This window comes from Haliotis rufescens, unplaced genomic scaffold (assembly GCF_023055435.1).
Source record: "Haliotis rufescens isolate VD_foot unplaced genomic scaffold, xgHalRufe1.0.p SCAF_13, whole genome shotgun sequence".
Taxonomy (NCBI): Eukaryota; Metazoa; Mollusca; class Gastropoda; order Lepetellida; family Haliotidae; genus Haliotis; species Haliotis rufescens.
In genome coordinates this window covers 39,226,357-39,243,664 of record NW_025963813.1, presented here as the reverse complement: position 1 = coordinate 39,243,664, position 17,308 = coordinate 39,226,357, and the positions used below count along the sequence as shown (strand labels likewise).

Here is a 17,308-nt window from a genome sequence, read left to right as displayed (position 1 = left end):
CTGTCTGAATGGCCAGTCTCTGTCATTCAGGACCCTTAAAAGACGGCTGGTTAGCCTGTACTGATATCATGACGTCATACATTGACGCTCTTCATAATTCCTGTAACCATACATATAGTATGACGGTGGTTGCAAGATAGATTTTATTGTGACACACACAAAGTTCACCAGGTGGTCAGCCAGGTTTGAGACCTTGATCGTACGATCTCAGTTTATTATGACAGGAGTTCTATTTACCTTAAGGACAGTCGTTTTACTAAAAGGTTTACAAAATTACCAGTGAAAGACTGATTATAACATACATGCATGAATTTATCTGAGAACATATTGTAAATTTAGTACATGAGTTCCAAACACACAGGAGTGGCTAATAGATTGCTGGCAGTTGTATAACATACGTGTTGTATAACAGTTGTTAATAGCAGTTGTATAACATACGTGTGTCGACCTTGTTGTGTCTGGTTTTCTTGACATGGATTTCTGCTTTGTCGACAGAACGTGTGAAGTTGACTATCGAAATAGGTCAACAATTTTTCTGTTATCGTAAGTTGTAAATGGTATTTGCTGAAAGCGCTGTTTCTCTGTGCTTGAGACTAGGGCGTAACCGTGGAAGTCCGTGATGACAATGCTCCGCCATCTTGTATACTCAATCTTCTTATGCACTGTCCTTCATGGTGCAGATGCTGACATCTACATCAACACACAGGCTGCCGTCAACAAAGTTCATGATAAATATGTGGGTGTGACACTCTACTCCAGTGTTCTTGGTTTTGTTGTAAGTGGACTTAACCTGACGCGAGGATTTGTAAGTGAAACCATTGTATGTGTATATTGTGTCATTTCTTACAAAATCAATAGCTAAATAATAAATTGAAAACGACACAGTTTCACATGTTTGAAGGTACGCGTAAACTTTAATTAGTTAGCTGGTTGATAGGTCTGTATGTAGATATGTCTGTAGGTCTGTAGGCAGGTAGGTAGGTAGAGAGGTGTGTAGAAAGGTAGGTAGATGACTTGCCACGTGTAAATTCCAGCAATACGAAATCACGGAACAGCGATGATAGGATTGGCATATTTTACCAATGAAGGAACAGAAACCTAATACTGAACATTAATGGAGTTGAATATCATAACTTTGATCAAACACCTTTTGAGCAACAGTCGTATGTATGGCTTTCTTACTACTGTTCATAGGAAGAGTATGTTACAACACATACAAAATAACAGACATGAGCTTGGAACTATGTATACCGATTCTCTCATTTACATGGTCACATTGTTACACCTTTGGAAAGCCATTATTGTTGGTACATGCGGCAACACAATACGTTACACAGAAGTGTAAAGGCAGGCACACTAACCCTCGCCCAGCGTGACGGTTACACAGCAGTGTATCGGCAGGCACACTAACCCTCGCCCCGCGTGACGGTTACACAGCAGTGTATCGGCAGGCACACTAATCCTCGCCCCGCGAGACGGTTACACAGCAGTGTATCGGCAGGCACACTAATCCTCGCCCCGCGTGACGGTTACACAGCAGTGTATCGGCAGGCACACTAACCCTCACCCCGCACGCTGATTACACAGCAGTGTAACGACAGGCACACTAACTCTCGCCCTGCACGCGGGTTACACAGCAGTGTAACGACAGGCACATTAACTCTCGCACCGCACGCGGGTTACACAGCAGTGTAACGACAAGCACATTAACTCTCGCCCAGCACGCGGGTTACACAGCAGTGTAACGACAGGCACATTAACCCTCGCCCCGCATGCGGTTTACACAGCAGTGTAACGGCAGGCAGACCAATCCTCGCCCCGCACGCGGGTTACACAGCAGTGTAACGACAGGCACATTAACCCTCGCCCCGCATGCGGTTTACACAGCAGTGTAACGGCAGGCAGACCAATCCTCGCCCCGCATGCGGGTTACACAGCAGTGTAACGGCAGGCAGATCAATCCTCGCCCCGCACGCGGGTTACACAGCAGTGTAACGACAGGCACATTAACCCTCGCCCCGCATGCGGTTTACACAGCAGTGTAACGGCAGGCAGACCAATCCTCGCCCCGCATGCGGGTTACACAGCAGTGTAACGGCAGGCACACTAACCCTCGCCCCGCATGCGGGTTACACAGCAGTGTAACGGCAGGCAGACCAATCCTCGCCCCGCATGCGGGTTACACAGCAGTGTAACGGCAGGCACACTAACCCTCGCCCCGCATGCGGGTTACACAGCAGTGTAACGGCAGGCAGACTAACCCTCACCCCGCACGCGGGTTACACAGCAGTGTTACGGCAGGCAGACTAACCCTCACCCCGCACGCGGGTTACACAGCAGTGTAACGGCTGGCACACCAATCCTCGCACCGCATGCGGGTTACACAGCAGTGTAACGACAGGCACATTAACCCTCGCCCCGCATGCGGGTTACACAGCAGTGTTACGGCAGGCACACTAACCCTCGCCCCGCATGCGGGTTACTCAGCAGTGTTACGGCAGGCACACTAACCCTCGCCCCGCGTGACGGTTACACAGCAGTGAAACGGCAGGCAGACTAACTCTCGCCCCGCATGCGGGTTACACAGCAGTGTAACGGCAGGCACACTAACCCCAACCACCGCATGGTGGTTGATTGTATTTCCTCAAGCCGATGTCAGTGTTTGTAGAAGTGCTGTTTGATCAATCTCTGTTCATCAGAATGATGAGTCAGGAAATATTACCCAGGAACAGTTACGTGGGGGCAGATGATTTGATATGATCTCCAGGCATCGTCGTGCCAAAATATATTGAATTATGGTACTTGTTGTCACTGTGTCTGGCGCTCGGCAAAGTACATGGTACATGTATGTTAATTTCGTCTGTATTGTCTTATAACGGGACATGTTTGTCTTCTTTGAAACATATGAGAGCCGTTAATGTTTACGACATCGGTAAAACCTACGAACACGGGTATGGTGCTGACAAACCTAGAAACATAATCGGGGTGAACCGGGACTGGAACCCATAATCATAGGTGTCTGGCGTGCCCAAGGGACGCAACTCTGCACAGCGAATCGCGGCGCCTTAGACGATTGTGCCACCCGTGCCCCCCCCCCCCCCCCCCCCCCGACACACACACACACACACACACACTACACACACACTACACACTACACACACACTACACTACACACACACACACACACACACACACACACACACACACACACACACACACACACACACACACACACACACACACACACACACACACACACACACACACACACACACACAACACACACACACAACACACACACACAACACACACACAACACAACACACACACACACAACACACACACACACAACACACACACACACACACATGCGAATAGAAGACTGTGACTGTATTGTACTAAGCTGACGACCATGTCAGGCGGACATTATCGGGAACCTACCATTCGAAAGGGGCTTACGTTGTGGCAATTGTTACAAGAGCAGTGGCACCTTAGAATCCTGTACATGTACCTGAACTGTCTCATCGTCTTTGTTTATACATTATTAATTTTCATATTTCAACTACATGTATTTATACACTTAAACCTATGACTGCGTGCAAATCATTCAAATAAATTAAATTACTGATATATATATATATATATATATATATATATATATATATATATATATATATATATATATATATATATATATATATATATATATATATGTTTTGCATGTCTGTGCGACTCCCCGGCGTGACTGGAGCAAGTAACAAAGATTCAATCGTTCATTATACATGTATACATATAGTCAGATTCCGAAGATGTCGCTATGAAAGGACGGGCTTTTACTCTTACAAATATATTTTGACAGTTTTTCTCCTGGCTCTTCTTTGCTTATTGAACATAAGCTTTATGATTATTTATGTTTATTGTTACCATTTTATTAATAATAAGATCTGAATGATTTTATTTACCATTTTACTTACTGGCGTTTTTTGTGCCACAACAAAAATAACAACTGACGGTCCAGGGAAAAAAACACGTCCCGTTCAATCTGATACAAAATGTCACTTGAAGTCGTCCATCAGGCAGTTAATGTCATATCAGATGAATCACTCAATGACAACAACATTGTCGCGGATCATGTATTCTCTTAACATCATCACGAACAATCATTTAGAGGCCAATTATCGCAAGAAATACAACGATCTTGACATATTTATAGATAGTTAAGATTGGCGAATTAGCGAATACAGTCCTACTTTTTTATTTTCATGATAAGTTTATTATCTAGGCACACTACAGCCAGTCCCAGACAGTCAGCGCCATAGCCGTAGCAGGTCAAGCTCATAACTCTAAATATGGTACAGGTGCTAGGTCCGATTCGGTTCCTCGTGTTGCTATGGATACCAACGTTCACCGCATCGCAGCAACACCAAGTACATGTGACAGTTTCTACTGACAGCGTTGTGCATGAGGTCGACGACATGTTTGTTGGGGTGACCATCGACAGCTATATCTTGCGGGCAGGGTTTGAAAGACACCATCTCAGGTTTGATATGACCCGCGTTATAAATAGCTGATCCTACGTGACTTTCACTTACAAGCATAGGTTCTGTTTCCAAAATCAATCTGCTTTGCTGTTGTAAAGCTATTTGCATCGTTGATCATGGCAGTCGTTGAGACCAAGGTCATGGTTGATAAGATAAATACATGTATCATGTGTGAAAGTGTATGTTTGATTTTACGCCGCATTTAACCGTATTTCAGTCACACAACGGCGTGTCGGTTAAATGTTAGGAGGAAATCCCGAAGTGATGCAGGTCTCAGACGTTTACCACTTTGGTGCAACCCACGAGCACAGGTATGGTGCTGACAAACCTAGACACATAATCGGGGCGAACCAGGATTCGAACCCACAATCATTGGGGTTTCTGGCGTACCCAAGGGACGCAACTCTGCATAGCGAATCGCGGCGCCTCAGACGACTGGGCCACCCTATCCCCCAGAAAGAAACGAACACGAATTAAATTATCACAGCCGATCCCACCTGGAATCCAAGTTTATGGCGCACCCAAGGGAGGCAACTATGTACAGCGAATTGGGACGAACATGGCCTCTAAACATATCATCAGAAATCTGTATAATAAACTGTTTTTAAGATTGCTTTATCAACATCACTGAGTGAGGGGTGCTTCGAGCCACATGCACGTTATACTATGAACGCTTTATACAAAAGTCATCATTGGCAGACCTTCGAAACAGTACCAAGCATGATAGCAGAGTGAGTATGGTTTTACGTCGCTTTCAGCAATATTACAGAAATATCAGGGCTTCACACATTGAACCCATGTGGAGAATCGAACCTGGGTCTTCGGCGCGATGGTACGCTTTAACCACTATTCTACACCTCCCCCCCTCCCCCCCCCCCCCCCCCCCCCTCCCTACACACACACACACACGCATAAAGAACGAATGCGTTGACCCATAACACAGCCAGTGATTGACATCATGAGCATCGGACTGCACAGTGTGGATACAATTACATGTATCAATCAAATCAGCATGTCTGACCCACTCGATCCCATCACAGGTATGAAACACTATAAGATTAGGTGACTGTATATTTTACCTCTCAGCAAACACGTCTGATATAATTTACATCTGTATCATTGTACAGTTCACCAAATCTCCAGAAGCTTGTGAAAGAACTCGTTCCCTCATATCTGAGGGTCGGGGGAACCTCGGCTGACCATGTCGTGTTTGATCCCCATGCCACACAGCATAGCTCCAACGCAGCATCGCCGTTCAAACTATTGGGTGAGTAACCTGTAGCTGTTTAAGAATTGTCGGCCTCAAAAGTTCCTGAAGAAATGAGTAAGAAGATTCGTATCAATCAATCTTTATTCATGGTACTTATGAGGCCAAAGGCCTATAGTACATTGTCTGGGGCGTGTTACAAATTCATACATTTTCTTAGTTTCATAGCATGATAAATGAACATTGATACATTTCTAATAGTTTCTGTACAATCACAAGTCATTAATTTACAAAATTTGCAATTGTTACCGATTGGGTTACGGTAGAAATAGTTATTTAGATATTTTGCTCGTAAATCTTTATACACTGGACATACATATAAAAAGTGATATTCATCTTCAATACAATCAGTTTTACAAATCCTACAAAGTCTATGTTCTCTTGTAATACCTTCATATCTGCCTGTTTCAATAAATAGATCATGTGGGCCAAAACGAAATCGAGAAAGAGAAATTTACACTTAATAGATAAGGTTCTAGTATAATAGTAGTCTTAAATGTAGTGTAGTAATTTGCTTTTCTAGAACTGGACAAAGAACCATGCCATTTTGGGATGTACATATATTTTAAGGTCTGTGTCAAACGGTGGAAGAAATGCTGTGGCATATCTATATGTTGCTGTAACCAAATATAACCATATCCACTTTCGTATAACATGTTTTTGACTTTTGTTGCCCGATTTTGCTTCCCATTGCTATCGTAGAGAAGCATCATATTATAACATTTTCTAGGGTATCTTGAAGATGGCATATTTAATAGCTTGACCTAGTAGTTTATAAGATTTAAATAACTATTCGTATCATTAACAATATACTTAATCATTGAAGGAGACATGACGATTTCTGTTACCTGTGTCCTTCCTCTGTAGTAAAATACCTTATTGTCCTCGCCACTGAACATAGAATCACGAAATATCGCAATGAGTAGTTGACGAAGATAGCTGCATGTGTGCTAATAATTATAACGTGAAACAAGAACTTCAGCCAATAAGGAGTATTACTTATAGTCAAGACAAAAAATGCAAAGTGATTTTTTTAAAGAAATAACACTACGACATTTGTAAGACTGTGATAAACTATATAGTTACGATCGTAAAGCTACGAATGCCTTGTGGAAAGGGACACCGATCCAGACTGCAGTGCAAACTCACGCTTGCAATGACACTCAAACACATATAACGCTGTCAATGCCATAGATAAGTCGGTTAGATTTCAATATGTGCATTTGACACGATGTTATAGCAATTTTGTCAACAACATCTGATAATCATATCGGTACACTGCCTGAATACAATAAACTTGGATGATTTGACTCTTCAACAAATAAGAGACCGCCTCCGTGGTCTAGTGGTAGAGCGTCCGCCCGGAGAGCGGAAGGTCCGGGGTTCGATCCCTGGCCGCGTCATACCAAAAGACGTTCAAAGATGGTACTTGTTGTTACCCGGTCTGGCGCTCGGCATTAAGGGGCTAAAACAAGGACTGGTCGGCTCGGAGTCAGTATACTGTGTCTGAGTCGGGTATTCACGTTAAACTGCGGCATGGTATCTCAGTGGGCTAGCACTATAAATCAGCATCACACACGTGCATGCACGTCGCTATGTAAGTGCAATAATATTGGACGCGACGTTAAACCCAATTTCATCTCACCTCACCTCACCTCACCTCAACAAATAAGAACCAGTCATAGACAGTTGTGGTACAATAGTCTGTCTCAATGCGAAGAATAAACTTGATATCACCGTGCGCCATTGTGTCACCTGTTCCGGTTATGTACTGAGCATGTAATGTACAATTAATGGAAGTCAAGTCAAGGAGTATTTTGATGACATTTTTGTGTCCTCGCTTTATGCATTGATCCCTTCAGATATTTGTACTTCATCTTGCAGCTGAAGACTGGGATATTCTTAACAAGTTTGTTCATAACACGGGGGTGAAGCTTATATTCGACCTTAATATTTTACTGCGGAAGCAAGGAAAGTGGGACCCATCGAATGCTGAATTGTTGCTTAAATACTCGTCACAGAAAGGCTACCATATTGCTGGATTCGAACTGGGAAATGGTAGGTTACGTCTTCAGAAGTAGCAGCATGTCTGTCACGTTGGGAGACCGCCTCCGTGGTCTAGTGGAAGAGCGTCCGCCCGGAGAGCGGAAGGTCCGGGATTCGATCCCCGACCGCGTCATACCAAAAGACGTTAAAAGATGGTACTTGTTGTTACCCTGTCTGACGCTCGGCATTAAGGGGCTAAAACAAGGACTGGTCGGCTCGGAGTCAGTATACTGTGTCTGAGTGGGGTATTCATGTTAATCTGCGGCATTGTATCTCAGTGAGCTAGCACTATAAATCGGCATCAGTCCGGACTAGTACAAGCAGCCACACACACACACACACACACACACACACACACACACACACACACACACACACACACACGTGCATGCACGTCGCTATATAAGTGCAACTATCTTGGACGCGACGTTAAACCCCATTTCACCTCACCTGACACGTTGTGCTATTTCCCAGTAGGGACGGTGGGATAGTCTAGTGGTTAAAACGTTGTCGCTCGTCAAGCCGAAGTCCCGGGTTCGATTCGCGACATGGTCACAACGTGTGAAGCCCGCCGTGATATTGATGGAATATTGCTAAAATCGGCGTACAAACTCGACCCGTGAAGATATGGTTTAGAATTGGCGACTAACGGGATCGGGTGGTGTGGCTCGCTGACTTAGTAGATGCATGTCAGCGTATCCTAATTGCGTAGATCGATGCTCATGAAGTCAATCACTGGTTTTTCGGTCCAGACTTGATTATTTACAGCCGACTGGATTATTGCAGAGTGCGGCCTTAATATATCAAACAAAACACTTACTCACTCACCAATTGTTAGTAAAATGGTCAGACACAGCTTAATCCAAATCCTTACAATCTATAATAATGAGTGAGTGAGTTGGGTTTAACGCCGCTTTTAACAGTATTCCAGTTATATCGCAGCGTGTCAGTTTAATGTGGGAGGAAAGCCCGAAGTGATGCAGGTCTCAGACGTTTACCACTTCGGTGAAACCCACGAGCACGGGTATGGTGCTGACAAACCTAGTAACATAATCGGGGCGAACCGGGATTCGAACCCACAATCATAGGTTTCTGGCGTGCCCAAGGGACGCAACTCTGCACAGCGAATCGCGGCGCCTTAGACGACTTGGCTACCCGTGCCCCCACAATCTACAATAAATAAGAAAGGAACAACTATAAATCTTTAGAAACATTCACTTCACAATGCCTATAGAATTACTAGTATATAAGTGGCAATGCATTCTGTATGATATTTATGCTGAGAACTGTTATACAAGGTCGTGTAAACCTTCTCCCAATAACAAACTGATGAAAAAAAGTGTTACTGTACATGACTGTACACAATGAAGAACTACGCAGGGTCATATATTAACGGCCACATGCGACAGTACATAGTTGGAACAGCAATACAAAATTTGGTTTGTTGTCGAACTCTACTGCAACAATAGGATGAAGCTATAATCAAGAACCCAAAGCACCAGGGCGAGTAAGACGACGTCCATCTGCTTCCACTGTTAGCTTGTACGTATCTGCGTTTTGCCTAGAACCAAATGTGTTTCATCACAACGCAAACATCACATTATCGGACGCCCAACTCGCCAATGACTTTGCACAGCTGAAGCGGGTCCTCCAAGGTACGTCGTATAAGTCCAGCCTCATCGTAGGACCAGATGTGACTGTCACTCATGCATCTGGGGTAAAAGGGTAAGTGTCTCAGTTTTACACTGGTGGTTACATGGCAGAAGACGTTATATCACGTCGTGGGTGAAAGCATCTTCCCGAGGCAAATGAGTTAACTGACTATAAAAGTCCAGTTTCCACCCTTGCCGAACTTGGCTGGTGTTATGGAGTTACATTTTGGCTGGACTAACGAGTCTCTGCATAGTCCAATCAAAACCGTGCTCCGAAATCAAAACACGGTTCGTAAATACGGCCGATTGCAGGATTTGCAAAACATGTGCACCGCTAACTCGTTGTCAACAGAAATTTTCTAAAGATTTTCATGTTTTTAATCAAGGTGCTCACGTGATGTGATCGATTCGCGATGTAAGACTCGTTTTATCACAATATACAGATCTTGATTATCCATCAGATCCTCTTGACTGGGCGCCCCCGTTTTGTTTGAAGCAAATGCAAGTGATACGTGAGGTGGAATCTGATTGGTCCATAGGAGAGGGGCAGAAGGGACATAACTCGTAATAGCCACTGGTGGCGCTGCGATCGAGCCCAGGAATTCCAGCGTAGTTCGGCAAGGGTGGAAACTAGGCTTTTAAAGTCAATTAACTCTCTTGCATTAGGAAGATGGGGTGAAACGTGAAGTTTTTACCTTTGTCTGACAATCCATATGGTGTCACTGAATAATAATCAGAATCCTTATTATAATAAAATTCGTAGTCTCCTTTTCCTGTATTAAATGACAGATCCGTGTTTGTCTCAAGCTGGTTGACTGCATTTTGTCTTGTAATTTTAATACATTCATGAAAGTGTCCGGAAACAGAATACACAGTCAACATAGGCACAATGCTCCCTTGCTATGCCAACGGTATCCAGCGACTAATCTGTCAGCAGGCATACAAATATATACCCGGAGAACACAATCCCAATGTAATTGCTACGAGCATGTTAGACCTGGGATGTGGTAACGCCTCCATACAGAGTTTCTGATTATTTGTGTGTTGCAGATTTTTGTCTCATGGTGGGGCAAGCGCGGTTGATGTCGTGAGCTTCCATCAGTAAGTAAGGGAACATACAGGAACAAACTCTCCCTTTCACTTTCTATCAAATTCCATCTAGTATATACCACTAAATAGGCAAACTCGCAAACTCTGAAGCATCACTTACTCTTAAGCATCAATCATGACTTTCCACGAGATGGTCAATAATTCCTCAATTCCATCAATAATTATTGATAGGAGTAGTAGTTATGTTGTAGTCGTAAAGTAGTAGTAGTAGTAGTAGTCGTAGTAGTGTTGTAATCGTTTGTCATTGGTTTCCAGCTATTACGTCAATGGTGAAACCTCGAAGGTTTCTGATTTCTCACATCCTGCAACACTTGACAGTCTTGTAGGACTGGTAAAGAGCGCTATTGCCGCCGTGCATGCTGTTGCGCCAGGAAAGCCAGTATGGCTGGGGGAGACAGCATCAGCTTACAAGGGAGGCACCCCCAACGCCTCTGATAGATACGCCTCCGGTTTCCTGTAAGTGAGTGAGTGAGTGACCTGGGTTAAATGTGGGTTTGAAACGAATATCAGTAAGATCAGGGCATTCCTGCACGTTATCCACCACATTCGAAAATGCTGACGCAAGCAAATGAAATCACCAAAGCCGTTTCCAACGTCAGAGGATATCTCAATTGTGATCCCAACTATATTAAATCCGTTGGACTATTCCGACACTGCCAAGCCATACAATCTACCATTTTCCGTATATTTCAAGATTCTTTATTCAGTATTTTGGGCCTAGAGTTCAATTACAATTACAATAATTGCTGCGTCACGTGATGTCAGGAAAATAAATACAAGTAGTCTTTTTTCACATCGAATACATGATTTAAGTATAAGGCCAAAGCCTTTACAATGTCGATATTTTTGGAGTTAAGTAGATTACATAAACTGTGATTATCATGATGGACATTGGATAACCAAGGCAATTAGTGGTTTCTGACAGAAGAATATTTTGAACATAAAAACAAAACATGAAATTCATCCTCTAATTGCCTCCCTTTACAGTGGGTACATAGATATAAACTCAAGTCTTCATTTTTATGTTTTGACTTTCGTAGCATGTTAATCTTAAATCATTGTTTTGGATATCGACATGGATTCATATGTAGCAATCTCAACCAGTATTTTAGTACGGTTATTTTGCCAAACACGAACATATCTAATCGCCCAGTTTCACCAAGAATAGCTTTATTAGAGGCATATTTTCCGATACAAAGATAGTTTTTAAAATAGGACATATGTACTTTTTCTATACGTTCATAAATTTTGCCCCCCAGATTTCAGCCCCATAAAGTAATAAAGGAGCAATCTGACAATCAAACATTGTACAAGCTGTTTCGAATGTTATATAGCTAGTTCTTTTGAAAGCATGATAAATGGCTCTAGTGGCATTAGAAGCCTGTGATGCTAGGCTTTTACAGGCCATTGGCCAGATTAGCCTTGAGGAGAAAAATACTCCAAGATACTTGTAGTAAGTGACAAGTTTGACATTTATAGAACCATAGAACCATTTTTCATTTTTTCGTATAATACCACCGTTTCGGAATACAATTTTTTTTGTTTCATCAAGATTCACACTTAGGCCCCAGGTAATGCAAAATGTTCTTAAGATATCTAATTGTCTTTGTGACCAATAACTGTATATGAGAACATAGTCACATCGTCGGCAAAAAGGAGTAGCATAATATCTTCAATACTTTCTGAAACAAACACACCATGACAGCACGTTTTGTAAATCTCAGTTACAAGCTCATTAATAAAGAAGATAAACAGAAGTGGGCTTAAGATACAGCCTTGTCTTACACCGGATCTAGTTGTAAACAAATCTGTTTTACCTTTGTCTGTTTTTACACAAGCCTTAACAGCAGAATACATACTAGCTAAGACATTATACAACTTGCCATGGCAACCTTTTTGTAAGAGCATATATAATAGTTTTTTCCTTTCCACAAAGTCAAAGGCTTTCTTGAAATCAATGAAAGCACAATAAAATCGCCCCCCTCGCTTTGTTAAATATTTAGTACAAAGGGCCTGGAGTGTGAAAATGGTGTCTGTTACTGAATAGTTGGATCTGAATCCAGCTTGTGCTTCATGTATTAAATCGTTTATATCCATCCATGATCGTAGTCTTTTTTCAAGTATTGACGTGAATAATTTCCCAGTTGCATTTAGCAGGGATAATCCTCTATAATTGTTAGGGTCAGAGGTAACACCAGATTTATGTATAGGTATTATAAGTCCAATGTTCCATGCTTCAGGAAATATACCGGTATCTAATATTTTATTAAATAAAGGTCTCAAGTATTTAATAAGAATTGTTTCTGAAAGTTTAAAAAATTCAGGAGGGATTCCATCTTCACCAGGAGATTTCCCATACAATCTACCATTTTACGTATATATTGTATCATAGAGTAAAATAAATAGAGAATCTCACGCGAGTGTCTTTTGATATCAAATATATCAACACGAGTTGATAAAAGTGGAAAAATTCCGAGGCTTGCCGAGAATTTTTGTCACTTTTATCAACGAGTGTTGATATATTTGATATCAAAAGACACGAGGGTGAGATTTTATTTATCATCCAACATCATTCTTTCAACTTTTTCAATTTGTAGGCAGTGTCTTCAGTGTAAAAAGTACTTCAGTAGCAGAGCTTCAGTAGCAGAGCCATTTGTGATGTCATTTGATTGTGACGCAATGGTAACCAGTGACGTCACAATGGTCTGCAAAGCATTGTGATGTAATTTCATTGCAGCAATATCTACAGTGTAGATATCGCTTGATCTCATCCAAGCGATATCTCCTTTCGGAGCCAGTTTTGGATGATAAATATCGGTTTGACAGATCTCGCGAAAATATACGGGAAGAGTGACTGGTGTCTGGTAGGACGTTATTGTAAAGTTGACCGTGCCGGTGGCAGTGCATGGCTTTCCCAAAGGTGCATGGTAAGGGGTAGTAGGTATTTATACTACATTTACCCCTCATATTCAATGAGAATCAGCTTTGACAAAGTGCTTGTAGAGAATGTATTTGTAGGGACTATATAGGTTCCTGGCGCACAAAACAGAACGCAACTCTGCAAAGCGAGTTGGGGCGGCTGAGACGACTGGGCCATATGTATTACCCTTGTAGAAAGCAAATGCTAAAGACAAAATAATATTCTTCATCAAGTTATTTCATCAAATATTGTCTTTTTGTTGCTAAAGGTAAGTGCTGTATAATGCCGGTAGCTTCTGTGTATTTTCTGGTGTTATATTTAGTAGGGAAAATTATATTTATATCTAGTGGCATTAATAACAAGCATTACTTGTGGCATGGCCTAGCGATATTGACGTAACTAAAAGCAGGTTCATTGACCTTTTGGTCTTAGGTGGCTTGATAAACTTGGTGTCTCGGCTAGATATGGAATTAAAGGCGTATTGCGACAGGTCCTCCTCGGCGGAAAGAATGGGCTTATAAGTTCGTCCAACGATCCTCTACCTGTAAGTTTAATTGACAATACTTTTATTAATTTCACTGCCATCCAAGGTGTATGTATATGTATTTTGCTCATAAAAGATGCCATGTACTTATAAGAACATTTGATATCTTAATTGCGTTCGATACTTTGGCGTATTGGTTAATATGCAATTCATTTTTTGTGCATTTGCTGAAAGCATTAATATTGCTGTCCTTTTTTATTTGCTTAAGAACGTTTGGTAGAGTAATTATAGCTTCTATTTTTTAAACTATATTTTAAGATGTGCATACCGTATTCTTCTTACATTTGGAACTAACATAATGTTAATTTGAAATGTGCATTTTACTTGTTAATATTCTGATATCTTCAAGTTTGGTTGATCTTACATTATATATACATATAAGAAGCTTGTTTTGTATATTAAGGATTTCTGGCTGACTGTACTGTACAAGAGGTTGGTTGGTAACAAAGTATTTGATGTTCACTCTTCAACTAAAAACCTCCGGATCTATGCCCACTGCATCAAACACACGAAGTGAGTTCAAGTGATATATCAAGCGAACATTTGTCTGGTAAAACACGAGGAAAACATAGTTTTACAGTATCTTTCAGAACAGTACATAAAATGGATAGTTAACTGAGCCTACCTCTTGGAGCACTTTGAAGATGACCGATGACGGCACACTCACTTACTTTTCAATTCATAAAGGAAACCTTTTGATTGTTTGCTTTGAACTGAAATGTTTTACTGTATTTGCAGATGTTTTGTTTGTTTACTTTGAACTGAAATGTTTTACTGCATATGTAGATATTTTGTTTGTGGTCAGTGAACTAAAATGTTTTACTGTATATGCAGATATTTTGTTTGTGTGCTGTGAACTAAAATGTTTTAGTGTATATGCAGATATTTTGTTTGTGGGCAGCGAAGTAAAATGTGTTACTGTATTTGCAGATACGTTGTTTGTTGGCTGTGAACTTAAATGTTTTTCTGTATATGCAGATATTTTGTTTGTGTTCTGTGAACTAAATTGTTCACTGAATAAGCATATATTTTGTTTGTGGGCAGTGAAGTAAAATGTTTTACTGTATTTTCAGATATTTTGTTTGTGGGTTGCGAATTAAAATGTTTACTGTATAAGCAGATATTTTGTTTGTGGGCTGTGAACTAAAATGTTTTTCTGTATATGCAGATATTTTGTTTGTGGGCTGTGTTCTAAAATGTTTTACTGTATATGCAGCTATTTTGTTTGTAGGATGTGAACTAAAATGTTTTACTGTATATACAGCTATTCGAATGACATGAAAACGTAATGAATAACTGCACAAGATGAAAGCTATAAAAACCCATTTCATTTCTACAAGCACGTGTGTGCTTGTGTGTAAATGCGTGTTATTGTTTCTGAAACGTTTGGTTCATTGTATTTCCAGCATGTACAACTACAAACCAGGAAGTGTAACGGTGTATGTCCTGAACGTGAACACGGCGTCAGCACAACTCCACTTCCCACATCTACACAGCCAGCATCACATGGACGTCTTCTGGCTCACTCCTGATTGGGGGAATGTGGAGGCAGGGTACGTACACTCACTCAGGAGTTGTTGGTCTGACAGTTTTAGTCCATCGGGGCTTCCGGGCAAAATAAGACCCTTGCTTGTACACTTTGGAGGCCGAGGAGTAGCCTTGTGGTTCAACTGTTCGCTCGTCCCACAAAAGACCCGGGCTCGATTCCCCTAATGGGTATAATGTTTGAAGCTGATTCCTGGTGTCCCCCGCTGTGATATTGCTGGAATATTGCTAAACACAAATATTGCTAATCTTCTGAACATCCGAATTCTCAACGTCAGAAGAATGAATCGTTTTTTTGCATACTCTGATACTCCAACTTAATCTTGGATCATTTGTACATCCGGAGACGGGAGATAATTACTTAAATTAAGAGAATGGCGGGTGCTACCGGTAGGGCAGGACATGTGTGCCTTTTTAGTGACCAGTGTCATCACTGATTTTCAGTGGTCCATTCATATAATTCATACATATCATACGAATGTGAGAATATTATATTTACACATGTGTGCATGTTATGATTTTTGTGTTTGTTTGATGTTTGACCTCGCACCAAGCAATAATGCCAGCTACGTGAAGGCGATATGTAAATCATTGAGTATGGACAAACTAGTATGGAACATCTATCCACACGATCGGGGTACGAGACACTCTATCAACTAAGTCACTGACATACAGATCCATGAAGTCGTACGAGAAGCATACGTTGCTTGGGTTGAATTCTAACCCTGAATCCCCAAAGGAGCGCATATTATACAAACGGAGTGGACACTTCTCTCGATATATACATTGCTATATTATAAGTGTGTGCTTTAGGAATACTATCTCATCCACATATCTCATAAATATTAAAGGGGCGGTTAGGTAGCCTAGTGGTGAAAGCGTTCGCTCTTCACATCGAAGACCTGGGCTCGATTCCCGACATGGGGGACAATGTGAGAAGCCAATTTCTGATGTCCTCCGCAGTGATATTGCTGGAATATTGCTAAAAGCGGCGTAAAACCAGACTCACTCACTCACTCACTCACTCACTCACTCACTCACATTATATGGACTTCAATTTCAGGAAGGTTCATCTCAATGGAAAACTACTGACGTTCGTCAACAGCCAGATACCTCAACTGTCACCGAAAACTGTCACAACCGGGTCAGTGACTGCCCCCGGAAAGTCCTTCGGCTTCATCGTAATGCCTGACGCTAATGTTGCAGCATGTAAATCGCAAAGTCACGGCCCAATTATTGGCTAACAGTGCAATTGTAGTTGTTATTGCAATAAATATTTTGTCTCACTTATTTAGAGTTTGATTCGAGGTATGGAGGTGTGTTCGCCAACCATGACCAGATAATTAGAACACGGAAGAATACATTGTAGTAATAGATATGAAATGCAATCCTCAACCACTACCAAACAATAAAACCAAACTTGATATTCTTCAATGTACGTACCTCAGTACAAACAGCTTGTGATATGTTCAGTCTCAGTACAGAAATAGTAATACATACGTCTGTCTCTTTTCACAGAAAGCTATGCGCAGTACAACATGTGGTTTATCAATATCAGTTTGCTCTTAGCGTGAAGGTGACCTGGTGAATAAATTGTGTAAGTTCATAGCATTGTCTTTCTTTTTGACAAAACTTTGAAAAAAGAACTCAGCACAGCTAATTGACTTGGCCACATGTTCCCGC

At 41.6% G+C, this 17,308-nt stretch overlaps 1 protein-coding gene across 2 annotated transcripts; it reads left to right on the top strand.

The window, feature by feature from the left end:
• Positions 1-4,314: 4,314 nt before the first annotated feature.
• On the top strand, positions 4,315-16,911 carry LOC124116516 (heparanase-like). 2 transcript variants are annotated; one of them, XM_048394576.1, is made up of 10 exons: positions 4,315-4,540; positions 5,669-5,808; positions 7,693-7,866; positions 9,420-9,579; positions 10,557-10,607; positions 10,872-11,072; positions 13,969-14,080; positions 14,484-14,593; positions 15,487-15,633; positions 16,689-16,911. In XM_048394576.1, exons 1-10 carry the CDS (start codon positions 4,350-4,352, stop codon positions 16,867-16,869), a joined length of 1,467 nt encoding a protein of 488 aa, XP_048250533.1. In that variant the 5' UTR covers positions 4,315-4,349; the 3' UTR covers positions 16,870-16,911. The 2 variants fall into 2 exon arrangements, with proteins under 2 accessions (XP_048250533.1, XP_048250534.1); XM_048394577.1 differs by lacking the exon at positions 14,484-14,593.
• The last annotated feature ends 397 nt before the right edge of the window (positions 16,912-17,308 follow it).

Excerpts from the sequence above, each read along its gene's own strand:
- LOC124116516 (XM_048394576.1), top strand. The coding sequence starts at position 4,350 with ATGGTACAGGTGCTAGGTCCGATTCGGTTCCTCGTGTTGCTATGGATA. Across the intron at positions 7,867-9,419 it reads TGGATTCGAACTGGGAAATG|AACCAAATGTGTTTCATCAC; the intron begins GTAGGTTACGTC and ends CGTTTTGCCTAG. Across the intron at positions 14,594-15,486 it reads CACTGCATCAAACACACGAA|CATGTACAACTACAAACCAG; the intron begins GTGAGTTCAAGT and ends TTGTATTTCCAG.